The sequence below is a fragment of the Tursiops truncatus genome, chromosome 13, assembly GCF_011762595.2.
Source record: "Tursiops truncatus isolate mTurTru1 chromosome 13, mTurTru1.mat.Y, whole genome shotgun sequence".
NCBI lineage: Eukaryota > Metazoa > Chordata > Mammalia > Artiodactyla > Delphinidae > Tursiops > Tursiops truncatus.
Genome location: NC_047046.1, coordinates 40082620 through 40105469, shown reverse-complemented (window position 1 = coordinate 40105469; position 22850 = coordinate 40082620). Strand labels below are relative to the sequence as shown.

General features: G+C 46.5%; 1 protein-coding gene across 9 annotated transcripts in view; it reads right to left on the bottom strand.

Moving 5' to 3' along the window:
* The window catches only part of LAMA3 (laminin subunit alpha 3), a 241787-nt gene that overhangs the window by 4778 nt on the left and 214159 nt on the right, over positions 1–22850 (bottom strand). For 5 of the 9 annotated variants that reach the window (XM_033837627.2, XM_019930511.3, XM_033837628.2 and 2 more), the window contains 10 exons: positions 18458–18575; positions 17947–18087; positions 15210–15349; positions 14672–14803; positions 13696–13849; positions 9460–9629; positions 5344–5527; positions 2990–3130; positions 443–602; positions 197–327 (listed from right to left, as the gene is read on the bottom strand). In XM_033837627.2, coding sequence (XP_033693518.1) covers positions 197–327; positions 443–602; positions 2990–3130; positions 5344–5527; positions 9460–9629; positions 13696–13849; positions 14672–14803; positions 15210–15349; positions 17947–18087; positions 18458–18575 — 1471 coding nt within the window. The other 4 variants (XR_012325354.1, XR_004521553.2, XR_004521554.2 and 1 more) reach the window with 4 other exon arrangements.

Here is a 22850-nt window from a genome sequence, read left to right as displayed (position 1 = left end):
TAAAAGATGAAGAACAGAAAACACGATGACCAAATTACTTAAGGAAAAGGGTAAGTCAGCCCTGAAGTCAGGCCTCTTAAATACAAGATTGGATTCCACTCTCTACCGTAACTCCACCTACCATGGTCTCCAGAAGTGGAATCTGGTTCTAATATAAATTCACACACCCTTCCCATGTCATCTGACAGCTACACACCTTTCCTGCCTCCATATAAACAGATAAGTGCTCCCCGGGTTGACTTCCGACGTGAATTAGAATTCCAGTGAGACTTCTCGGGCGAATGCTGAAAACAAGCTTAAATTCTGGCCCCAAAAGCACGGAGTTGGCTTTCAAAACAAAAACAAACAAATAATAGTTTAAACATCATAATTCCAAAAAAAGGATAAGAGTTCTTCAGAATCAAAGCTATAAAGATATAAAGCCTTCCAAACTGCTCCTTACCTAGGATGACATGACCTCCTTCTTGAGAAAAATAGATGCCTTTCTCCAAAGGGCCATCCAAGCAGGGAGACACCCCAAAGCTTGCAGAAGCGGTGTCCAGGGGTTTCAAATCCAACTGAAAGTTCCTCAGGCATCCCACAAAGCTGTTTTGGGGGAGGGTCTGCAACCAAGCAGAAGAGAAAGCAAACTGTATTACCCACAACTCCCAGAAATCCATGCACAGCCAAGGTTAAGGGCAGGGGCAGTTGTCCAAAAGAGGAGGAAGGAGGGGGATTCATCCATCCTGCTTCCAAGAGTCAGGTGGGCCTGACTGGCTCCATTTTGGCTCCCTCCACAGTGCCAGAAAACCCAGATACCAGGTGTCTGGTGGGTGGTCGAAGTTTGAATGTACCATCAAACCAAGGGCAGGGGCAATGGAGATGGCAACCTAGCGTGGAAACAAGAATACAGAGGGTGACTTGACCCTGGGCCACAGTCAGAGCTGCAACAGGGGAAATTGCCACCTTGCTGTTCCCAGATCTCACCGTCTCTTTGCAGGTACGAAATACTTCTTAGGGTTTCATGAGCCCGTGTGATAGCTTAATGCAGGGCGGCCGGCTGAAAAACGAGGCCAAAACATTCCTAAAATAATGAAGGGTAAGAAAGCTCCCTACACTGTTGGGCCCAGCGCACCATCAACAAATCACGAATGCCACAGGGTCAAGGTCAGACACAGGGTGCGGGATCAAGGGGCTTGCGTGGAGCCCCCATGGCTGCCGAAAGCTGGCCTGAAACAAGGGCTCCTCACCTGGGGCTCAGGGACGAGCTTCTGGGGTTCTCTGACCCCTTAAATTATATACCAGATGTCTGTGTATTTTCCTGGAGAAAGGGGCTATAACTTTCAGGAAATTCTCAAAAAAGTTAATAAAATCACTGAATAAAATCCCTCTACTCTCTTCTGGAGTAAATGCCTTTAGGACTCTGGAATACCTACACGACGGATGCAAGACATGGTAATTTTAAGGGAATCTAGTGGTATTATAGGTGCATGTGGTGTCAGCGTCAACAACAAAGTACTGATTGGGGCCCCTAAGAAATGTTACTTTCTTCAGATTTGCCGTCATGTATAACAAAGAGTCTGTATCTGACACCACGCTCAGGCTCTCCAGTTCAGGCCATAACCTAACACGGAATCACCAAAGCCTGGCTGCAGGTTTTGGTATTTGGAGGCAGCCACTGGCTGATTGGATGTTGCCTCCCTGTGAAAGGATATGGAGGAGGGTATTCGGCGGTTTGCACCCTCAGGTTGAAGGAAGGCTGCGAATAGGACCTTGCTGGTAAAGGATGTTGTAAATGGGGTGCTACTGATTGTCTCAGATTTTAGGATGTTGAGTGTGATTTACCCAAGTCAAAAGAGCACCCAGGGCTTCCCTGCTGGCGCAGTGGTTGAGAGTCCGCCTGCCGATGCAGGGGACGCGGGTTCGTGCCCCGGTCCGGGAAGATCCCACAGGCCGCGGAGCGGCTGGACCCGTGAGCCGTGGCCGCTGAGCCTGCGCGTCCGGAGCCTGTGCTCCGCAACGGGAGAGGCCGCAACAGTGAGAGGCCCGCGTACCGCAAAAAAAAAAAAGAGCACCCAAATTGTGCCCCGAATCACTACCCCATCCTGTGATTTCTCTGAGAGGGAAAAAGGTACAGAGGTTGCAGAAAAGCAAACACTGAGTATCCTCTTTAGCAATTATTAACATGTTATACGTTATATGTGTATTAGATACCATAATACATACACTATATCATGTTATATGTTATTTATGATACATATATAAAAGTTATTACATACAACAAAGTAAAACAGTACTTTGACTTGCTGGGGCTTTGGCCCAAACCACAGTGCAAAACTCAAGTGGGCCAGGCTGAGTCCTGTGGAGATACCAAGGTCAAGGCCACGTTAGCCTGACCGCCTAGACTCCACGCTGGCAGAAGTGACCTGCTTTGATTACGTCCATTTCTGGCCCAGATTTGAGTCTCGGCCCTTCCCCCCAGCTGCTAGCACACATCACACCAGAATGGGCACCAGCGGAGTGGGAAGGGGCAGGAGGGGCTCAGCGCCTGGCAGCACGTTTGGAGGAGGACAGTTCCTGGGCCGGAGCTGTTGACGGGCCATCTTCACTTTGTGTGCAAAAAAGGCAGATCTGGGAGAAGAGTGACAGGCGGGTTCAGCCACCCCAAGTAATCAGGGGCAGTGAGCCCTCTGGCCACGTGGAGAAGACAGGGGGAGGGCACCCACAGAACGCCACCCTGGGGCCACGGTCCCATCGGAGCCTTTGAACCTGAAAAATCCTGGTACGCACCCCTCCTTCTTGGGGACAGACAGACTTGTGACTTTCTCCTTAACCCAAATTTTCCCCAAGTTTGGTTCTTGAGATAATTTTATTTCAGTCACCAAATAACATTAAAATACAGATTCAGTTATTAAAATAAAGTATTTTGATATCCTTGAATATATGGTATAATTATAAAGTTTATAGGGTGACTTGTTCTTATCTGTGGCTCTGAAGCATAACTATTTACCTTTGGTTTCCCTGAAGGAGACGATCCCAGGTAAACTGGTGCTCTGAGGCTGACGGTGGAATTTCCGGGCAAACTTCCCTCCCGGGCCCTCAGACCATCCACAACCAAGCGCCCCCTTTCTCCATCTTGCCCAAATGCCACCTTAAGGATAAAGAAAATACATTAATCGTATTCTTACCTTTGACAACTGGCATTGTAGTTTATTAGTGGTCACAGGAAATTTTTTTTAAAGTTTTTCTGTCCCTTCAAGTAGCTTTGAAAAATCAAGAGTTTTCACCACAGTATCATCATCATCATTTTGTGAGATTATGTCAGATATTAAACAGAGTGAGCTTAAAACATGAACTAAAAAAAGATTTCTCAAAAGTAAACAAAAATATACATGACTGGAAACTTATACAAAAGATAAATAACTGAAGAACCAAAGGATCATAAATAAACATACATCCATGCAACAGAGAGGAAGGAAGAGAGTGTGCAGAGCTGAGACGGGAGAAAGCCACATGCTCCTCTGAGCAGGGGTCCTGGAGCAAGGGGCCAATGGCTACTCCTCTCCCAACAAGAGGATCAAGTGTTTTAAACTCTTTGCTAAAAGTCAGGATCCCTGGGCTCTGGTGTGGACTCTGCCACCTCATGGCTACGAGATTATTCACAAATGACTCCCCAGTGTAGATGCCCAGCTGTGACCTCTGGCCTCTACCATCTACTGACACCTGGGCTTAAAGGTCTGATAGGCAGCTCAACCGCAGGATGTTGACAACAGAGTTCCCACTCTTGCCTAGCAACACCTACCTCCTGCCCATCTTCTCCCTCTCAGCAAAGCTTCCACTATTGACCCAGTCACTGGTCCAAAATCACAGGACTTGATGTTGACTCCTCTCTTTCCATCAGCCAAACCTCTTGGCTCTGCCTTTAGAACACATCCTGGGTGGTCTACCCTCTCCCCCTCTACCTCAGCCTCTTGAACCAAAGGCAATAGCATCCATCTGGTCTACTTACTTCTATTTTTACTCCCTTTTAGACACTTTAGCTAAAGAGGGTTTTGAAAATATCAATCTGTTTGTGTAATGCTTTTTTAGTTTTAGACTCTCTAAAAGCTTCAGAGAGACTCAGAATAAAATCCCAAATCCTCACCTTGGCCTTCAATGCTTAAATGACCTGGGCCTGCACCTCACTCTTTTTTTAAATTAATTTATTTATTTATTTTTGGCTGCGTTGGGTCTTCGTTGCTGTGCATGGGTTTTCTCTAGTTGTGGCGAGCGGGGGCTACTCTTCATTGCGGTGCGCTGGCTTCTCATTGCGGTGGCTTCTCTTGTTGCACAGCACGGGCTCTAGGCGTATGAGCTTCAGTAGTTGTGGCTCACGGGCTCTAGAGCACAGGCTCAGTAGTTGTGGCGCACGGGCTTAGTTGCTCCGCGGCATGTGGGATCTTCCTGGACAAGGGCTCGAACCCGTGTCCCCTGCATTCGCAGGTGGATTCTTAACCACTGTGCCAGCAGGGAAGTCCCCCTGCCTCACTCTTGAATCCCACTTCTTATCCTTTCTGTTCTGTTCATTCAGCTAACTCCTAACTTAGGGTCTTTGTACTTGCTGTTCCCTCTGCCTGGAAATCCTTCCTATAACTTTATATGATTGATTGTCATCTCTTGGAGGAGGCCTTCTTTTACTGTCCTATTTGAAACAGTCTCCCTACTCGGCCACTTCCTTACCTTGCTTTAGTGTTTTCTCAAAGCAGTAGCTGACATTATATTGGGGATTTTTTTGCTTATGTGCTCCAGGATGGCAGCTTATTACATATTTGTTGAATGACTGAGTGAGTGTAACTTGTCAAGTCACTTAAGTTTTCTGAGTTCCAATTCCCTCGTCAGAAAACAAAAATACATAGGTCCCTTCTTGCCTTAAACTGTATTTCTTTAACCCTGGGATGGCTTCAGGCAAGAGCTGAGATGCTAGGGATGTGGGTGATTACACCTGGGCTGGCTACAGAGAAGGCATTCCAGACTCACAGGGGGCCTGGAGACTGGAAACTGTCCTGAAGGAGAGAAATGGTCCAGGGAGCAAAGGGTGGGAATAGGCAAGGGGAGTGGTGCAGCCCAGGGAGGTGCATGGGGGGCTGGGGGTGGCGGGTAAAGAAGCAGGGAGGAAAGCCCGTCTCGGCATGTAGGATGACATCCACACATGGCGCGTTCAGGAGTCTCTGGGGCCGAGGCGCTGGGGCGCTCAGTGCCTCTGACCACATGAGCTCTCCCAGTACTTGTGCCCTCTTGCCGGGAAGAACGCTGAGACTCCCGTCTTCAGCTATTCAGCAGTGAACTTGGCCCCAGCGGAGGCTCTAGGGCAGCCCCAGCTCTCACCGTGTGCCACTTCCCGTCACTGCACTTCTCTTTGCTTTTGAGCTTCAGTTGTTTCCCTCCTGCCCCCAGTGCAAAGACCAGGCGTCCTTTCGAAAGATAAAGAGCCATAAAGGAGTTCTTAGTGCCTGTGTAAAACACGAGCCCTCTGGACGCCGTTGTCTGCAAGTCCACGGCAAACTGTGACCTGTGGGGAAAAGAAAGCAAAAGGCGAAGGAGGAAAATAAGAGGCTTTTAGTGTTTCTTCAGATCTCCGTAGCTGGGAGAGACAGTGAGGAACAAAACCCTAAACCTCCTTATTTAAATGAATAAACTAAGGTACTTCTTGATTAAACGACCGTCTCTCTGGGAAGTTTTAAAAGCCATTGTATTTCAGCTGCTAAAAGTTTTGTTGTATAATTTCCTTACCGTATTGGGAAATAAGAGGAAGTTTTATGACAAACTCAGCTAGTGGCGTTAAGTCCCAGCACATGGCAAGAAGGAAGATGCCTTACTTTAAAAAAAAAATCTACATTTTAGAAAGTTATGGTAAAATATACCAAACATAAAGTTTACCATCTTAACCATTTTTAAGAGTACAGTTCAGTAGTGTTAAGCACCTTCACGTTGCTGTGCAGCCAACCTCCGGAACTCTTTCCATCTTGCAAAACTGAAACTCTCTACACATTAACAACTCTGCATTCTCTCCTCCCCTCAGCGCCTGGTAACCACCATCCTGCTTTCTGCCTCTATCAATTTGAACATTCTAGGTGCTTCATAGAAGTGGAATCACACAGTGTCTGTCTTTTTTGCAACTGGCTTATTTCACCGAGCAGCCTCGATTGTTAAACCCAGTGAACACGCTTTCTACTTTGTATACATGCAGGGAGAGGAAGGTTGTGAGGAGAAGTCGGGGGACAACTTGAATATCAAGGATTTGATTTAAGCATCAGGTAAGCATTTTCTTCCCGTAAGACATATTTAACACAGTGGCACAGGAGTCCGGATCCACCTTCTCCCACCTACCCTTAACATTTCTCGGACCTTAATACCTCCTCTATGGTGGAACAGGAATTACGCAAACATCACGCAGTAAAAGCAGAGAGCGAAAGTTAATATTCCTTTGCATGATGGTTACATATCATAGGTATGTGTGGCTAAGCAAGCTTTGCTTTCTATGCAAACTCACATCCATCCATCGTTCATTCAACAAATATGTAATGAGTGGGTCGTATGTACAAGGCACCGTGGTGGGCACTGGGAACGCAGCGATGGATGGTTCATTCTTTGAGTGGTTTGTGGTGTGTAGGTGCCCTGAGGGGGTGCCTACAAGTATACTGGGAAAAGGTAATGGGAGATATGGGTGTCAATAGGCTATCATCAGGGACTTCCCTGGTAGTCCAGTGGTTAAGACGCTGCGCTACCACAGCAGGGGGCATGGGTTCCATCCCTGGTTGGGGAACTAAGTTTCCGCGTGCCACATGGCGCAGCCAAAAAAAGAAAAAAAAAAAAGGCTGTCATCACCCATTCCTCGTGGTCTGTGTCCAAGTGCACACCAGACAGAGGGCAGGTACGGGGTCTACCCTGCTTAAAGCTGTATCCCCAGTGCATGATACACAGGAGGCCCTCAAGAAAGAGTTACTGAATTGAATTAAATGGCAAATGGAAGATGCGGAGGCAGAATCAGGAAGTGGAAGAAATAATTACACCGTTACATCTCTTTGCTTTTTAATACTGTGGGGCTGAGCAAACAGGGACATGCACTTTCATTCTACAGATACGCAAGTTTCCTTGAGGGTACAGTTCTTCAAAATGCAAAGGAAATCTATATTTGTGAAATTAAACCAAGCCGACAGTGACACGGCTCAGTATGTCTCGTGGTGTAGCTGTGTATTAGTGCGGAGGTTTGGAATACGAGGGTTAGCCAATTTAAGGAGGATGGTAGAACTTGCTACAGAATGAAAGCACTTTACATGTGTGGGCTTGGTTATTAGACTTGACATTTGCTTTCCAGAATTATTTCTTAAAGCAATTTTCTTTCAGAAAAGACTAACTCACACCCAAAAATGACATCAGTAGCTTCAAATCCTGGCATATGACACTGTAGCTATGAGTCTTTATTGCTGGAGGATAGGAGGGAAAGACAGAGAGCAAAGTAGCATTTTTATACATTCACCCAGAGGTTAAAATAGTGGTACAGGGTTTTACAGGAGAGGCCAAAAGTCTCTAGAATAGAAACCAGAATGAGAATAATAGAATAGTCCAAATCTTGCAACATCCTGAAAATACACTCTGATTGCTACAATACTGGGGACTAAAATAATTTTTAAATTATATTTACTAAGGATTATTTTTTTTCTGCTTTCCTTTAAGGATGTTACTTTTTCCATTTATTATATATAATTCAGTGTTGGACAGGAAGATGCTGGGGTCGAATCATCAGAAGAAGCCGGATAACTCACCACAGTGAATGTGCTGAGAGAGAATATGTAAGAAAGGGGCCACGGAGGGAGGGGGAGGGCAGAGGCAGGGGGGCTGGAGAGTGGGGAGGCCGGGAAGAGGACAGCGTGGGCAGCATCTGCAGGGAGACTGTTATTACGGTCAGCCTGACCAACAGAGCAGAGATGCGGAGTGGAAAAGCCCCGGGAGGGGCTGAGAGGGTCACCGCTTCTGCCATCTGTCTGTCTCCGACTAGCACAGTTTTGGCGAATCAGGGATCCCCAGAATTTCCACGGGTCTACTGGAGATGCCGGCAGCTGGCCGAGGGTCTCCTTTAGAACTCGGCCCCTCCCCTTTCCAGGCTTCACACCTGCCTGTGAATATGCACCTCCAAGGTTTTTTATTACTGAGTGCACCTCCAAGGGCCAGCTCATTACAAGCAATGACCTCTCCTCCCTGCAAGGGAAACATTACCAACCCCACCTAACTGATGAGAAAATTGAAGTTCGAAGAGGTGTGGCAATTTGCAAAAACATGTGAGACAGGCATAATTATGCCAAGCTTACGGAGAGGAAGCTGAGGCTTAGAAAAGTTGAACAGCAGCCCGCGGTGGCCGTGGAGCTGCCACTCAGAGTTCCCTTCAGGAGACCCCGCTGCGGGGGCACGGCGGCCTGGCAGCCCGCAACTGCCACGCTCTCAGAACCGCAGTGGCACACAGGGGACCCCCGCCAAGCACCGAGCTCAGCGGCAGAACTAGAGCCGGGCCGTCGTGCCCGACACCGGACTCTTCTACAGGGTGATCTTCGCTTGTGAGGCCCACCGGCCTGCCTGACTCCCTCGGAGCTTCCCTGCTGTCTGAGCTCGTCCCACCCACGCCTGCCTTTCCCTCTCCTTTCACAGGCCTCAGGCCTGTGTCTCAGCTGAAGGCTCTCCTTGCCAGCTCCTGCTCTCCCCCTTTTATTCTGCACAGGAATAACAACTCCTTTGCAATCTGATCCCATCTTGACCTCTGCATCCCCAGGATGTGAACTGGCCTGTGGCCTGAGGCCACGCAGCCAGCAAATGGCTGAGTGGGTGGATTGAAAGCCAAGGTCTTAAAGCCAGGTCTTTTGGACCCCTGGGCCATTCTGCCTCTGTAGAGAAGTCGTAAAGGAATTTTGGGCACCTTTTTATTTATGTCTCCTTCGAATCACATGAAAATGACAAGCCTTGTTTTCCTACTTTTTTTTTTTCTGACAGAATTAATATCTCTGCTTATTCCCTCCTCCCCAAAAGAGATGCAACTTGTTAGCACAAAAAAATCCAAATGTATTCTCTAAAAATGATGGATCTGACACCAAGTCTTCCTAAAAGAATGATTTTCCTCTAACTGTAGAATGCGGGAGAAGGTGATTTAGCATAGCAACAAATAGCACCTTTGGAAAGAAATAGCCTTATTTTTAGAACACCGTCAATTCTAAACCAGAGCCGAGCTGATTGTTTCAGCCTCTGAGCAGCACGTGTCACGTGTGCCTCCCACTTGCGGGGAGGAAGCAGGCTCGGGCCCCCAGGCTGTGTGTCTTAGGTAGGCCAGCACCTCTTTTCGCAAACGTGGTAGTGCCCCCTTCATTGGTGACAGGTGCCTGCTGTCGTGCCGGCCAGCCTGCCCTAGGGTAGAATCAGATTCTGGGGTTGGCTTGGGGCAGGAAAATGAAATGATACCTGGGTTTCAGCAACTCCTGGGGAAGCATGAATAGCAAGTGGCTGGTGGGACTGTCCCCAAACCTGAGGGCTCCGTGGCTGGCCTGGGCCTCTGGAAGCGGTGGGCAAGACTGGGCATCTCCCCTCACCTTCAAGCTCCTTGGGGAGGCAGCTGGCGTGTCACACCATGGCTGTGTGGGAGAGAAACGAAAAAAATCAGGACAGCTGATTATCAGAGGCAAGAGTTGGAAAATGCCCATCTTGCTAAGTGCCTTGCTCAGTTTTGACTTGTGATCCTAAGAGCTGAATTCAATAGAGATGAATTCATCCTTGGGGAGGATGCATGTTATTCCCATCCTACACAGGTCTGCTATACATGGGACCAGTGGATACCCAGAGCACCTCACCTCCATGGAGCTTCAGAAGAACCACAGTGTCCCTCAGGAGGCACTGAGGCCCACACAGACAGCCAGTGGACCTGGAGCCGCCAATCTGCCATCTCCCCTCCAGGCCATTCACTTGGTCTTTAGCAGCAGGGCCGTGAAAGAACCCAGAGAACAGGAGGGGACCACAGCCTGTCCCCACTTTCCTCAGAGTTGACCCCCACACAGAAGTCTCTCCTGACCTGGACGATGCTTTGAACTTTTTAACAGGAATGAGTTTTAATGCAGAAGAACAAGCATCATAAACATCACATGAGACTAGAAAAGTTGTTGGAAGGAACTGAGACTCTCCAGCCCCTCCCCCTCTTTTCTCTGCTGCAAAGCCCAGATTTTGATGAGGGGTCCACAGTCCCTCCCATGGGGCTCAGGGCTCAGTGGGGGTCTCCATTCCTGGAAGCCAGTGATGGGAATTCTCCCTGCTGGGGATTGGTTCAGGAGCGAGCATGTGACACCCTCCTGGCCAACGAGCCTTAAGAGGTGGTCAGGGAGCGGGGCCTCTGAGAAATGTTTCCTTCCAGAGGAGAGAGAAAGCCACAGATCTGTGCTTCCGGTGAGGGAACGCCCTGTCCGTAGCCCAGAACTGTGCGGGATGGAGCCAGGATGGCTGTGGGGAAGCAGAGCCCAGTCCTGCGGGCCAGGCCTGCAGCACACTCATCCTCAAGCTGTCCCTTAATGCGACACTATAGATCCCCACAGAGGGTTAAGCCCTAGCGGCTGAAGTCTTCCTAACAGTTCAGATTCCTTCAGGATCAGGTTCTCCAACCTGACCAGATTCCTGGAGAGGATGCTTGGGATGCAGACTTAATACCAGTTATCTGCTGAGTGGAGATGTTCCATCACCAGAAAGTTAAGTGAGTTGTTGAAAATCACAGCCAGGCCTGGATCCTCCAGGAGCTTCCTGCCGGGGGCTCACACCAGCGGGGCCCACTCCCTCCCTGAAAGATTCTCGTGTGTCAGCAGCAGTAACATCAAGATGAACAGTCTTCATACACACTCTTGGTACCAACTTTTCCTTAATTCTCTTAACAGCAGCATCATCCTTCAAGGCACCCAGGCCTCACACCTTGGTCATCATGGACACCCTCCTACCTGGCCTCTTGCACGTGCTCTGTTTCCATGTCCTACTGTTCATCTCCGGGACATATTTTGTTTCCACTCCTTCCCTTTCACTCCCAGTCCCTCTACCTGAAAGTCAGGCTGCTGACTGTCTTGCCTGGACCATTTGCCAGTTTGACGCCACGTCTGTAGAACTTTCCTAGGCCAAACCATTCCAGAGGCTGCTGCCAGTTTATTCGTCTTTAGACATGGCTTAAAGCACTCCTTTCAATGGCTTCACGCTGACTACAGAAAAAATGTCAAAATTACATCAGGCCGTCGGAGGCTTGTCTGATCCGGCTGCAGCATGTGACTCTGAGCTTACCTCTCCCTGAGCAAGTGCCTATGAAGAGCACACTCTTCGGGATTCTGTAGCCCTGAGTTTCAATTCTGACTCTACAGTTTACTTACTGGGTGCTCTTGGGCACATTTTTCTTTTAACCTCTCTGAGACTCAATTGCCTGACGTGTAAAGTTGGCATTCTATTCTGCTCTCACGGGGGTGTGGTGGGAACTGAAAGAGAGAGAGTGAAGGCTTGTGCAGATCAGAGAGAATGCACGCAAAGCATCTATACCTGCGAGTTCCACCACACCCTGCCTCCCGGCTTTGGGCTTCTGCTCACGTAGCAACAACGTTTACTCATCTAAACTCAACCCCTGCTCCAGGCCCAGTCTATGCATCACCTCCTCCAGAGGAACCCCCCGATCTCTGTAGCAGGAAAATAGCTGGCGTACCACTCCTGGAGCACGTTTTGTCCCCGTCCCTTAGGTTATTCGTGTGTATAGTAACGATAACAGCTAACAGTTATGGCATGCCTACCCTGTGCCACGCATTTTATATGTATTACCTCAGTGGACCCTCACAACACCGTGAGATATTACTGTTCTATATCCTCCTGTACGCTGCAGGAAACAGACCCACGGGGAGGTTAGATAATCATTCAAGGTCACACACGTAGTAAGGGATAAAGCCAGGAAGTCTGACACCAAAATCCGGTACTTAACCGCAAAGCTTGGTCGCCTTGTCTCTGCATTGGGCTTTCGGAGGCAGAATTAATGTCTTATTCCACCTAATCTGGGGGCTTGCACGGAACAGGGGGAACGTTAAATACAGTGAATTCACTGGGGATCCCCCATCAATAGCCCCGGCCCCACTCTCTCTGCTGAGGCCCCCAGAGACACCTGACAGTCTCCTACCAGCTTTCCACCTGGTTGAGGCACCTGTCACTCGATATGCCACAAACTCCACTCATTCTCGTTCCCTCCAAAGGCTTGTCCTTTTCATCTCTTCATAACTGGCTTCTCCATCCATCCAGATGCCTCAGAATTATATTAACTCCCACCTCTCCCTTGCCGCCCACCTTCAATTATTATATGAGTCTGGTACATTCCATCTTCTATATAGCTTTGAATCCATTCCTTCGCTCCATCTCCACCATCACTGTGCTAATTTAATCTCTCAGTAACTCTCAGCATTACAGGGAAATAAATGAATCTATGACTTCATTCCTGAGGGGGCAGGTCTAAAGGTGTTCTTTTCCTGAGAGTAAAATGACAACCCTTTGGGATTTATGAAATATATTTCTTCTTAAAGCAAAAAAAAAAAATTTCTTTTTATGTACTATCTCTCCATCTCCCCAAATCATTATGCAGCAGGAGAAATATTGGCAGACAAGCAGCATCTGATTGATGTTAAGCGAAAAGTGGGTTGAATGGAAGTGCATTGCTCTCGAGAGGGCCTGGGCTTTGGGGTCAGGCCGCCTGGGTTTGAATTCCAACTCTGCCTTCCATCTGTGGGAGTCTGGGCAAACTGCTCACCTTTCTAAGCCACGGCATCCTTTTCTGTGAGATGTGGCTGGTAATAGTACTTCTCCTATACGGTTACGTGCGGATTTAGTAAGAAAATCCACTTAAAGAGCTCAGCGTAGCACCTGGCACATTGGAGGTGTTCAGTGTTATCCATTAATCACATTAATTGTAACCTCAGATATGGGGAGGTCACACTGTAGACCTCAGGCAGAGCAAGGAACTTGTTTAAGTTCTGACCCTGTGTTCAATGTATGACAAAGCTTCCACTCCTCCAAACAAGGAATTTCCTTTCCTTTCAGCCTCTCTTAGTTCTACACACTAGAATCACCCGGGAGCTTTACAAACTCCTTTACAAACTCCTGCCGCTTGGACCTATCCCGAGAGCGTCTGACTTAATTGAGTGGAATGCAACCCAAGCACTGGGATTGTAAAAGCTCTCCAGGTGTCTCTAATGTGCGGTCAAGGTCAAGCCACGCTGGTCTTGGCAAGGCCTGGGGGCGTGTGTGTATCTCGTCAAAGGATGCAGGCAGAGGAGTGTCTGTGGGCAGGAGAAGGGTCATGAGCCCTGTATCCCAGAGACAATCATTGTACTTGCTGGAGACACAGCAGAAGTGTCAAAAGAGCAAGACACCAGCTGCAGACACTGAGAAACCGCAGTCAAGGGTCTATTTGTTCTATGACTGCAAAAACTGTCAGACGTTCAAAATACAAAATAAAAGCTAAAACAAAAACCACTTTGACCTTTTGGTGTCATCCACCTGTTGATGACCCATTATTCCTGGAGGCACTGGGCACCACCGGATCAGGTGACCTACATCCCTCCCTCCCCAACATCTCCGGTGAGGCAGGACTCTCTTACGAGAATCATCTGGAAAGAAGCAAAACCCAGGGTAAGGTTTTTTGATACTCACCTGGTGGATATTGAAAGTCTTGGTTTTGCTAAACCTCGTAGACCCGTTAAGCAACATTAGAAAAGGTGATTCGTTTAAACTGCAGCCTCCCAGGGACACATCTCTCTTGGTGGATTTACTGGCCAAATCTAGGACTTCGGGACTCTCTGATAATCTGGAATGAGGGCAGAAACGAACGCTGACATATCAAGGAAGACACACTAGCGGGGAGGATTTGTTTCAAAACTACACGTTCTTACTGTCCTGATTTCTGGGTAAACGTTCATCTCCTCCCTGTACAGGATATCTAGAGGAAACACTAGGCTCATAGTGGATGAGAATGTGCTGTACCCACCTCTGCCTTCCCTTCAATATCCAGCACCATGCCTCGCCAGCAGAAGGCCTTGGGAAACTTTTATTGCCTTGAACAGCCAGCGTTGCAGCAAAGCCAGAATATTATAGTTCTTTGGAGTGGGAGCCACATAGAAATATGAAAATGAAATATGCAGAGAGGACAAACACAGACACTGGATGACCTAGAATGACGGTGAACAAGAGGAAACCTCAGAAGTGAGTCTGTGGAAGCATTTATCTCACTGCATTTCAGGAGGAAAATCTCACGGGTAAATCTGCTTTATCTGATGATTTTTCCTGAGCCCTGATGGCAGCTCACAAGCTCCTAACAGGCTGCCTAAGGTTCATGACCAGTCCTGGGCTCTCCCTCTGCCCAGGGGAGAGTTTTGCGCTTATCTAAAAAGGCCATAATCGGAAAGTAAATTTTAATTAAACCTTTTCCAAGGTTGTGTTCCAAGGCTGCTCCTACGAAGGTAGGATGAGCCCAGAAGCTTTCAGTTAGTTTGCTTTTAATGTGTGTATCGTGCCAAAGAGGTCATCTTGAAAGTCAGCGGGACGAGAGCGGCGTGCAGCCTGCCATGACAAGTCCCCTGGGTCACAGGCCATTCTCATCAGCTGTGCACGCACAGAAAACGGCACCCACCTCTGGATGAAAACGTTGCTGATGCAGCCCTCAAAATAACTCCCGCCCAGACGCAGGGATTGCTGGGAATTTGAAAAGCCTAGCAGCCTTTGGTTATTTTTCAGAGGCTGGTCATCAATGAGGAGCCGGAGCCTAAAAAAACAGGAGGAAAACAAAACAGGAGTGAGAACAGCTGGGGAAAACGATTCTCGCCAGGTGGGCAACGAGTGTCTGATTCAGACGCAAAATCTTCTACCTGAAGTAACTCGCTAAACTATTTTTTTTTTTTAGCGGCATGCGGGATCCTCCAGGACCAGGGCACGAACCCGTGTCCCCTGCATCGGCAGGCGGACCCTCAACCACTGCACCACCAGGGAAGCCCAACTGTTGATTTTTTAAATGAGAAAATTGATATAAAACCAGGAAGAAGGCCAAGATTTACTAGTAAAATAGTGTCAATGCTAAAGCCAAATATTTCTCAGAAAAGATACTAGAAGATTCCATTAAACGAAATAAAGTAAAATTCTTAGCGCTCTGGCAGAAGAGCCATTCCACTCACCCAGAGTTGTCGCTTATTATGGACACGTAATGCAGTAAACCATCCATGTACGTCTGTGGAGATGTGAAAATTGGGCTGCTGCTGTCCCTGGTGCTCAGTTCAATGTGGCCATCTTCCAGGATGACCTGTAGGCTGCTTGCCTAAAATCATCACAGAACATACCCATCAGTGCAGTCCATCTGCATTTAATGATTATGAATGTATTAATACTGAATATATGATCAAAACTAGGTACACAGGATGTTTTGACCCCAGTGTTTTGACTTTGCTCTTTTGATCTAAAGATTATTTTTGAATATTTGGACTCCACATTTATGAATATAAAAATCTTAAGCAAATTATTCCAACACTGATGAATCTGTCAAAAGCATTTTATGGACCTATATTCATAAACCACCTTAATCTCTCCATCAAATTTTTTTAAATAAATTGATCCAGGCATTCCTTTTTTAAATTTTTATTTATTTAATTGATTGATTGATTGATTGGCTGCGTTGGGTCTTAGTTGCAGCACACGGGCTCTTTTTTGTGGCACGTGGGCTTCTCTCGTTGTGGCTTGTGGGTTTTTCTCTCTCTAGTTGTGACACACAGCCTCCAGGGCATGTGGGCTCTGTAGTTGTGGTGCGTGAGCTCAGTAGCTGTGGCGTGGCAGGCTTAGTTGCTCCATGGCACGTGGGATCTTAGATCCCTGACAGGGATTGAACCCGCATCCCCTGCATTGGAAGGCAGATTCTTTACCACTGGACCACCAGGGAAGTCCCTTAATTTCTCCATCAATTATACAAAACAGTTAAAATATTTCTAAATTTTCCTATTTTCACTATCATTTTGCTGAAGTTATTTTCATCAGCATCGATGTTCTTCTGAATACATTTTTACAACAAAGACTTGATTCATCAATTTATTTTCATAGATGATTACAACGATAGCTTCTCTTCAGTCATGAATTTTTTACTTTCAGATCCTAATTTCTAGGAGGTTCAATTTTCCAAGGTCAAACTCTGAAGATCCAAATTTTGGCAAGATGATTTGATTCTTTCTGTCAATTCTTAATTTTTAAAAATGTGTGTAGTTTTAGCAGTTGTCATTTTAATTTTGTTCATTTTTTTTCCTACCAGGTACAATTTTTGCAGTTTTCAACCAGATGTGATTTGTCAGTGAGCTTTTAGCCTAAAACAATTTTTATAGTGTGTGGTCGTAGCCATTGTCAATTTCACTTTATGTTGATTTTTTTTCAATTGGCAATATTCATTATAAACTGGATAAAAGAAGGCTAATTGAAATGTATTCCTTAGCTAATCCATTAAGAAGTTGAGGGCAGTGTTCCTAGGATATTTGAAGGGTTCCTGCATTGTCCAGGAGTGATCTCATCTTTTGTTAAGCCCATTCTTCCCCCTGTTTTCGACCATTTTGTATATTGGGTACTAAGTGTCCCCACTCTTGGTAGAGGAAACAAGGAGTGTGTGTCAAAAGAGCTGGGTCCAAACATCCTGCTCTGATGGAAAAGCCACTCTCACAATCTAAATGTTGGCACGTGCTTTTTCAGGGGTATGTTTTTTTTTTTACATCTTTATTGGAGTATAATTGCTTTACAATGGTGTGTTAGTTTCTGCTTTATAACAAAGTGAATCAGTTATACATATACATATGTTCCCATATCTCTTCCCTCTTGCGTCTCCCTCCCTCCCACCCTCCCTATCCCACCCCTCTAGGTGGTCACAAAGCACCGAGCTGATCTCCATGTGCTATGCGGCTGCTTCCCACTAGCTATCTGTTTTACGTTTGGTAGTGTATATATGTCCATGCCACTCTCTCGCTTTGTCACAGCTTACCCTTCCCCCTCCCCACATCCTCAAGTCCATTCTCTAGTAGGTCTGTGTCTTTATTCCTGTCTTACCCCTAGGTTCTTCATGACATTTTCTTTTCTTAAATTCCATATATATGTGTTAGCATACGGTATGTGTTTTGTTTTTAAAAAAAGATCTCGAACTGCTGATGAACAAAGATAGCAAGAGAGGAGAAGCGTTCTACTACGACATAACCACAGAGGCAGCTACGTCCTTCCTTTCAACATACACTAGTTGTCCGTTGCGCTGGCAATCCTGAAGAAACAAATCCAAGAAGAACAGTGTCCTACTTCTACTTCTATTTTAAAATCCCACTCGTTCCGCTAGGCGATTTCTGAGTATTAGCTGACTTTTACGCCTACATGACCACACCGGCTAAATCCTCTTAGGTTATAGACTCTCTGTGGCTTGTTGTACAGGAACAAAGAGCAGAGGACCTTACTCTCTCCCATTCACCGATGTAAATATGGTCCAACTAGCTGCTGCTGCTAAGAAAGGAATCTGAAGAGCTACCTTGTGTGGAATAACAAAGGAATGATGGGGGTACATTCTGATTTTTTTCTTAGATCTAAAGATTAAAGCTACATTATTACTTATAACAGTTCTAATTCACCTTCACTCACAAAATATACCTAAAAGAATGAAAATGAGTTCATGAATACACACAAATTCAATTCTGTGAACTATAATGTATTTTCTAAGCCTGATTTCTTTTAGGACCTACCCCAGGATGGGCAACAGCTTCCATGTTTGAAATCCACAATAGCATTTACTGTGTGAGGATAGATAAAATGCCTCACAAATTTACCTTCAAAACCCCTCTATCGTTTTTGACATCAAACCTTGACTCAGGTTTAAATCTTGTTCAGTATTCATACAATATTTCATACCCCTGTCTGATGATTTAATAAGATGCCACTGGGTTGAAAGGTCTGAAACCCAAAGGAGGCCTGGAAGTGGCTGGGCAACGGGAAGTCCAAATTGGTGAAGCTCAACTGTCCTCCCCTGGAGAATGAGGCAGATCGCACGAGCTGAAACGAAAACACGGAATAAATTACCGGCACTGTAATCATGTCATGGCTGAAATACAGTATCTTAACCTCTGTCACCTCACTTGAACCGATCCATGTGACCCATGGGAAGAAATAGTCTGCTTGTCTGCACGATAATTTACCAATCATCTGTACGTTTTTGTGTGTACAGCTGGTATTCCTACTTTCCTACAAATTTAATATGCAAGCCTGAAGAGGTTTTGCAAGTACGTGGGGAGTGTAATAAATGAACCAGTTCACAGTAACACCGTGTGCTACCAGAAAACGTCAAAAGTTGGTGTGTTAACGAATGCCAAGCACGGGTTAGCTGGGGAGCATTCCTTTGCGAGGTTTGGAACTCTTCACTTACCTTCCAGTCTTCCGAGCACTTTTTTGTTACGCCCACAGTATCATTCAGTCTAACGACACCAGTGGTCTTCTTCAGGTTTTTCACGCAGCCTCGGAAAGCAGGTGTGGAAATGTTAAACCTGATGTGGGATTCGAGAAAACGGGAGAGATGGACCACAGCAGGCTTGACGGGGAACTGGAGCTGAAACACGGCACTCATTCCCTACTACTTGTCACCCACGAACAAGTACATGTTTTACGCTTATCTCGTCTCGTGGGATGTCTAGAATGCTACTTGTTTTGTGATGCTAGGGAAATCTATTTCCTTTCTGTGTGATTTGCATTCTCAGCTTTAAAAGTGAACACAACAACGTTGACAGAAGAATGGCCAGCGTCCCCAAAAGGTACAGAAGATGTACAATATCTGGAATTGCTCCTCCATCCCCTCCCGAGTCATGGTAACGCATCATGAATTAAAAGTATATTAATAACTTAATATACCATAAATATATATTCAATATTAATAACCTAATAAGTAACTTATAAGAGCCAGAAATACTGTAGAAAACTCTTTGCTCTTTTTTTCCTGTCCACGTTTAAGTCAGCCACTGCAAACGCAGAAGAAACAAACTGTTACTTTTTGGTCCTAGTCAATTATGAAAAGTGCGGCTTGGTATTTAATCAGCGCCAAGCTGGAACAATGGAAAGCACTGTCTGGCCTCGTATGCTGTATCCACCACCTCCTAACTGTGCAAGCTGGGCAAGAGGTCATTGTGAGGATTAAACAAGTTAACATCCGGGAAGTGCTTGGAACCCTCCATGGCATGTGGTCATGAACATGCACTCAGGAGGTGCTTCTAAGAGGGGCTGCTCTGGAGCCACGGACTCTGGAGCCAGGCTTCATGGGTTCGAGGCCTGTCCCTCCTGCCTTCTCTGTGCTTCTGTTTCCTCGTTTATACAATGTGCGTGTGGTAATCTGCTTCCCAGGGTTGTCCTGAGTTTAAATGAGATATTACGCGTTAACACACTCAAGTGGTAGCCGGTACAGAGAAAGGACTCAGCGTGAGACGGCATAGTCTGTAACTATCCCCACATCAGCGCATCATTATAACAAAGCAATTTCTAAAGCAGCTCTTGCTACGTGGCTGCTTTGACATTTCCCCTTTGATTTGACTTTGGGAGCTGACGTCACATAAAAACATTCACATACGTGAAATGACTGAAGTCCGGGCAAATATTTGTGTTTCTTAAGCAAATGATGTACTAAGAGAAACACAAAGCTGACTGCATTATAAATCCCTAAAGCAGCTCACTTTTCTAAATGGAAAGGGGTCTGCCTTCATTTTTATTCAATTCATTGTAAAGAGCTGAGCTACATGTAATATGCATAAAATTAAATTTCATTAAAAGGAAGAGGAAGAAATGAATCCTCACTGGCATTACAGCACGAGCTTGATTATTTTATAAAGTTGGCTTCCTGCCTCAGGAAAGGAGAAAAGTTCATTGCTGGAGCTTGTCTATTTATACATATATTTAGATGCATTCTCTCTCGGGTTTCAGCATGTTTTAGACTCATCAGCATCTCCTGATTCCTTTTTTCTGTAAAGCATAGGTTGGAGGAAGAATAAGGTGGCAGAAGAGTAAAGGGGAAAGAAAGGCCACCGACAGATATGGAGCACCTGTTTTGTGCAAGGCACTATTATCTGATCCTCGCAACAACCTTACGAGGGAGATATTTTCTTACCTGACATTATTAAGCACTTACCATGTGCCAGGCACTGTGCTAACTCCTTTACTCTGAATCTCACAACCACTCTCAGAGTTAGACCATCACTATGCCCACATCACAGATGTACAAGGAGGCTTGGGAAGGTTAAGGGACTTGCACGAAGTCATACAGCAGGAAGTGGGCAGCATTGGTATCTGCGTGGTCAGCGTGTCACACAAACTTGTGTGACCTGAAGCCCTTGCTCTCTACGCTTATACAGTTGTGTACCCACAGCACTGGAATGATCCCGACTCTTGCTTTAAAGAACAGTTATCTACAGCAGAGGTGTTAAGAGGAAAGATTTATTTCCACTATTTTTGGAGGTGTTCTTGTTACTCTGGCTCGTCTGAGGGCCTAGAGTTCCACGTTTGCTCCAGGATTCTGGCTCTGAGCACACTTGCTAGAGGACCATGACTGCGGAGGAGTGTAGGTTGTGGTATGAATGGGTTAGTACGCTGGGGTATGTGTACACACCATGGGCCAATCGGTTCACAAAGGCTTAGTCAGGTCCAACCTGCCGTGGGCTGATCTCAGAGAGCATAAGAGCGAAATCTAATCCCAAACTCCATGTTGGGTATTAGTAAATGCCCAACAGATCCCTGCCTGATGTTTACTTTTTGAATCATTTTCATTTTAATGTTATATTATTATACTCTGTGATGCAATGAGGTAGGTCCGCAGGAAGTATTTCTTGTTGGTCTGAGGCCCTCTGGCATTATTAGGGAGGATTTCCTCTTCTCATGGGAAGCAGATGGGATTAAGAGATTGTGACTTCTGACTGTAATCCTGAACAAGTCATTCCAAGATCTGGGTCCCCATTCCCAGAAGGTACACTACAGGGAGAGAGGAGAAAACACCACACCCACAAGCTCTCTTGTCAAAGCGACTGTATTTAGAGATGACACGAGGCTTGCTTCTCTCCACATCAGGTTCAAGCACTGACTGTCTTCCACTAACGCCAGGGGTCGGGGCGTCTCCCTCCTTTGAAAGAACTGCTGGGTTCTCAGGAGAAATCCTCTGTGACCCACGTCAGAGGGGGTTCTCAGGACTCTGAACCGTCAAGGACAGCACCAGAGGGATGAAGCAGGGCCAGAAACAGCTGAATACTGTTCAGCGTGTTGCTTATGAGAGAGTAAAAGTTCAGTGACATCTTTCAATTGGCCTCTGTCTCCTGTATGTTCCATGTCATTGTGGTTTGAATCAATAATCGAAGTATAAACTAGCCCAGAAAATGGAAACAGTCCCTGTTTGGAAGACCTTAAAACAAATGACTGGGAAGCTTCTATATGTCTATCTGTACATATATGTGTAACGATATCCACGTGTATTTCTTTAATGGACAGAGATAAAAAGTCAAAGAAAGGCTGAGTGTTGACTTAACCCAAGGTCACCCCGCTATTTGGTGGCTGAGCCGAAACTAGAACCTTTTCTTTGGATCCTCACCCACTACTTTTCTCTAGGAAACCTTGCTTGGTTGGCACCCACATTGCTGTCTGCGGACCTTCTGCTGACACCGCACGGAGGCAAACCACCAACCAGTGGCTCTCGTATCGCCGCTGAGAATCCCTCACGGCTCTGGGAGCCCACCTGCCCGTCTAATCTCAATGGCCACCTGTTCCCAAGCTTTGTTCATCCTTTCTCCAGCCCGGTCTTCTCTGCAAAGGTCCAGGCCTTCTGTCCAACCCTTCTGGGCATCTCCACCTGCTGTCTCCTGGGCCTAAGACTGAACTCACCGCCCTGTTTCTCTGCTGGTGCTGGCCATCTGTCCAAGCGCTAGATCAAAGCCCAGGTGTCCCTCTTGAGTGCTCCCCGAACCCAAGCAACCATTTAGCACTGCCCATCCACTGCCCTAAGTATATTGGGACTCCACTTCCTTTTCCCCATCTGCGCTGTCATTTCTGTGGTCGGGCCACCCGCCTCTCTCACCTCTGTTACACTCATCTTCCAACCTTTCTACCTGCCTCTGCCTTTCCCCTCTTAATCCAATCTCCTCCCTGCACCAGAACAAGCTACTGAAAACCCAAATCTGATCATGTCCTTTCTCTGCTGAAGCCCCCAATGGCTCCTTACTGTGACTTTCAAGATCCTCTGTGGTCTGGTCCCTGCTTCCCACACCAGCCATGGGTGGCAACCCTGGCCTGCTTCATGGTGTCCTCTTGAGAGTTCACACTTTCTCCAGTTCTTATCTCCTCACATATGGTGATTTTCATATGTCAGCGTCTTTCAGGTCTAGCCAGAGACCACTTTCCTGATACCCCAACTGGGTGGATTCCCTCCCCGGGCCCTCTATCACGCTGAGCTTCCCCTCTGATGGCACCGGCCTCATTCTACTGTCTCCCTTCCACTATACTTGAGGCTCTGCCCTGTTCGCTGTTGTCATCCCAACACCGACCACACTGCCTGACCGTCACTAGACACCCAGTGAGCGCTTGTATAATGAACAAATAACTGATAGCCTCAGATGCGTGCCATGGTGCTACCTGAGGTTACCCTATTTATTACACTTAATTGAATAAAACCAAGATTATTGGCCATTCATAACTAGCTATTCACGGTTGAATTGCTATTTAACACTGATAATATTAAATATTAATATCACCTCTTTGGCTTTCAATTTCTTCATTAAAGTTCAGAGGTTACATACCAC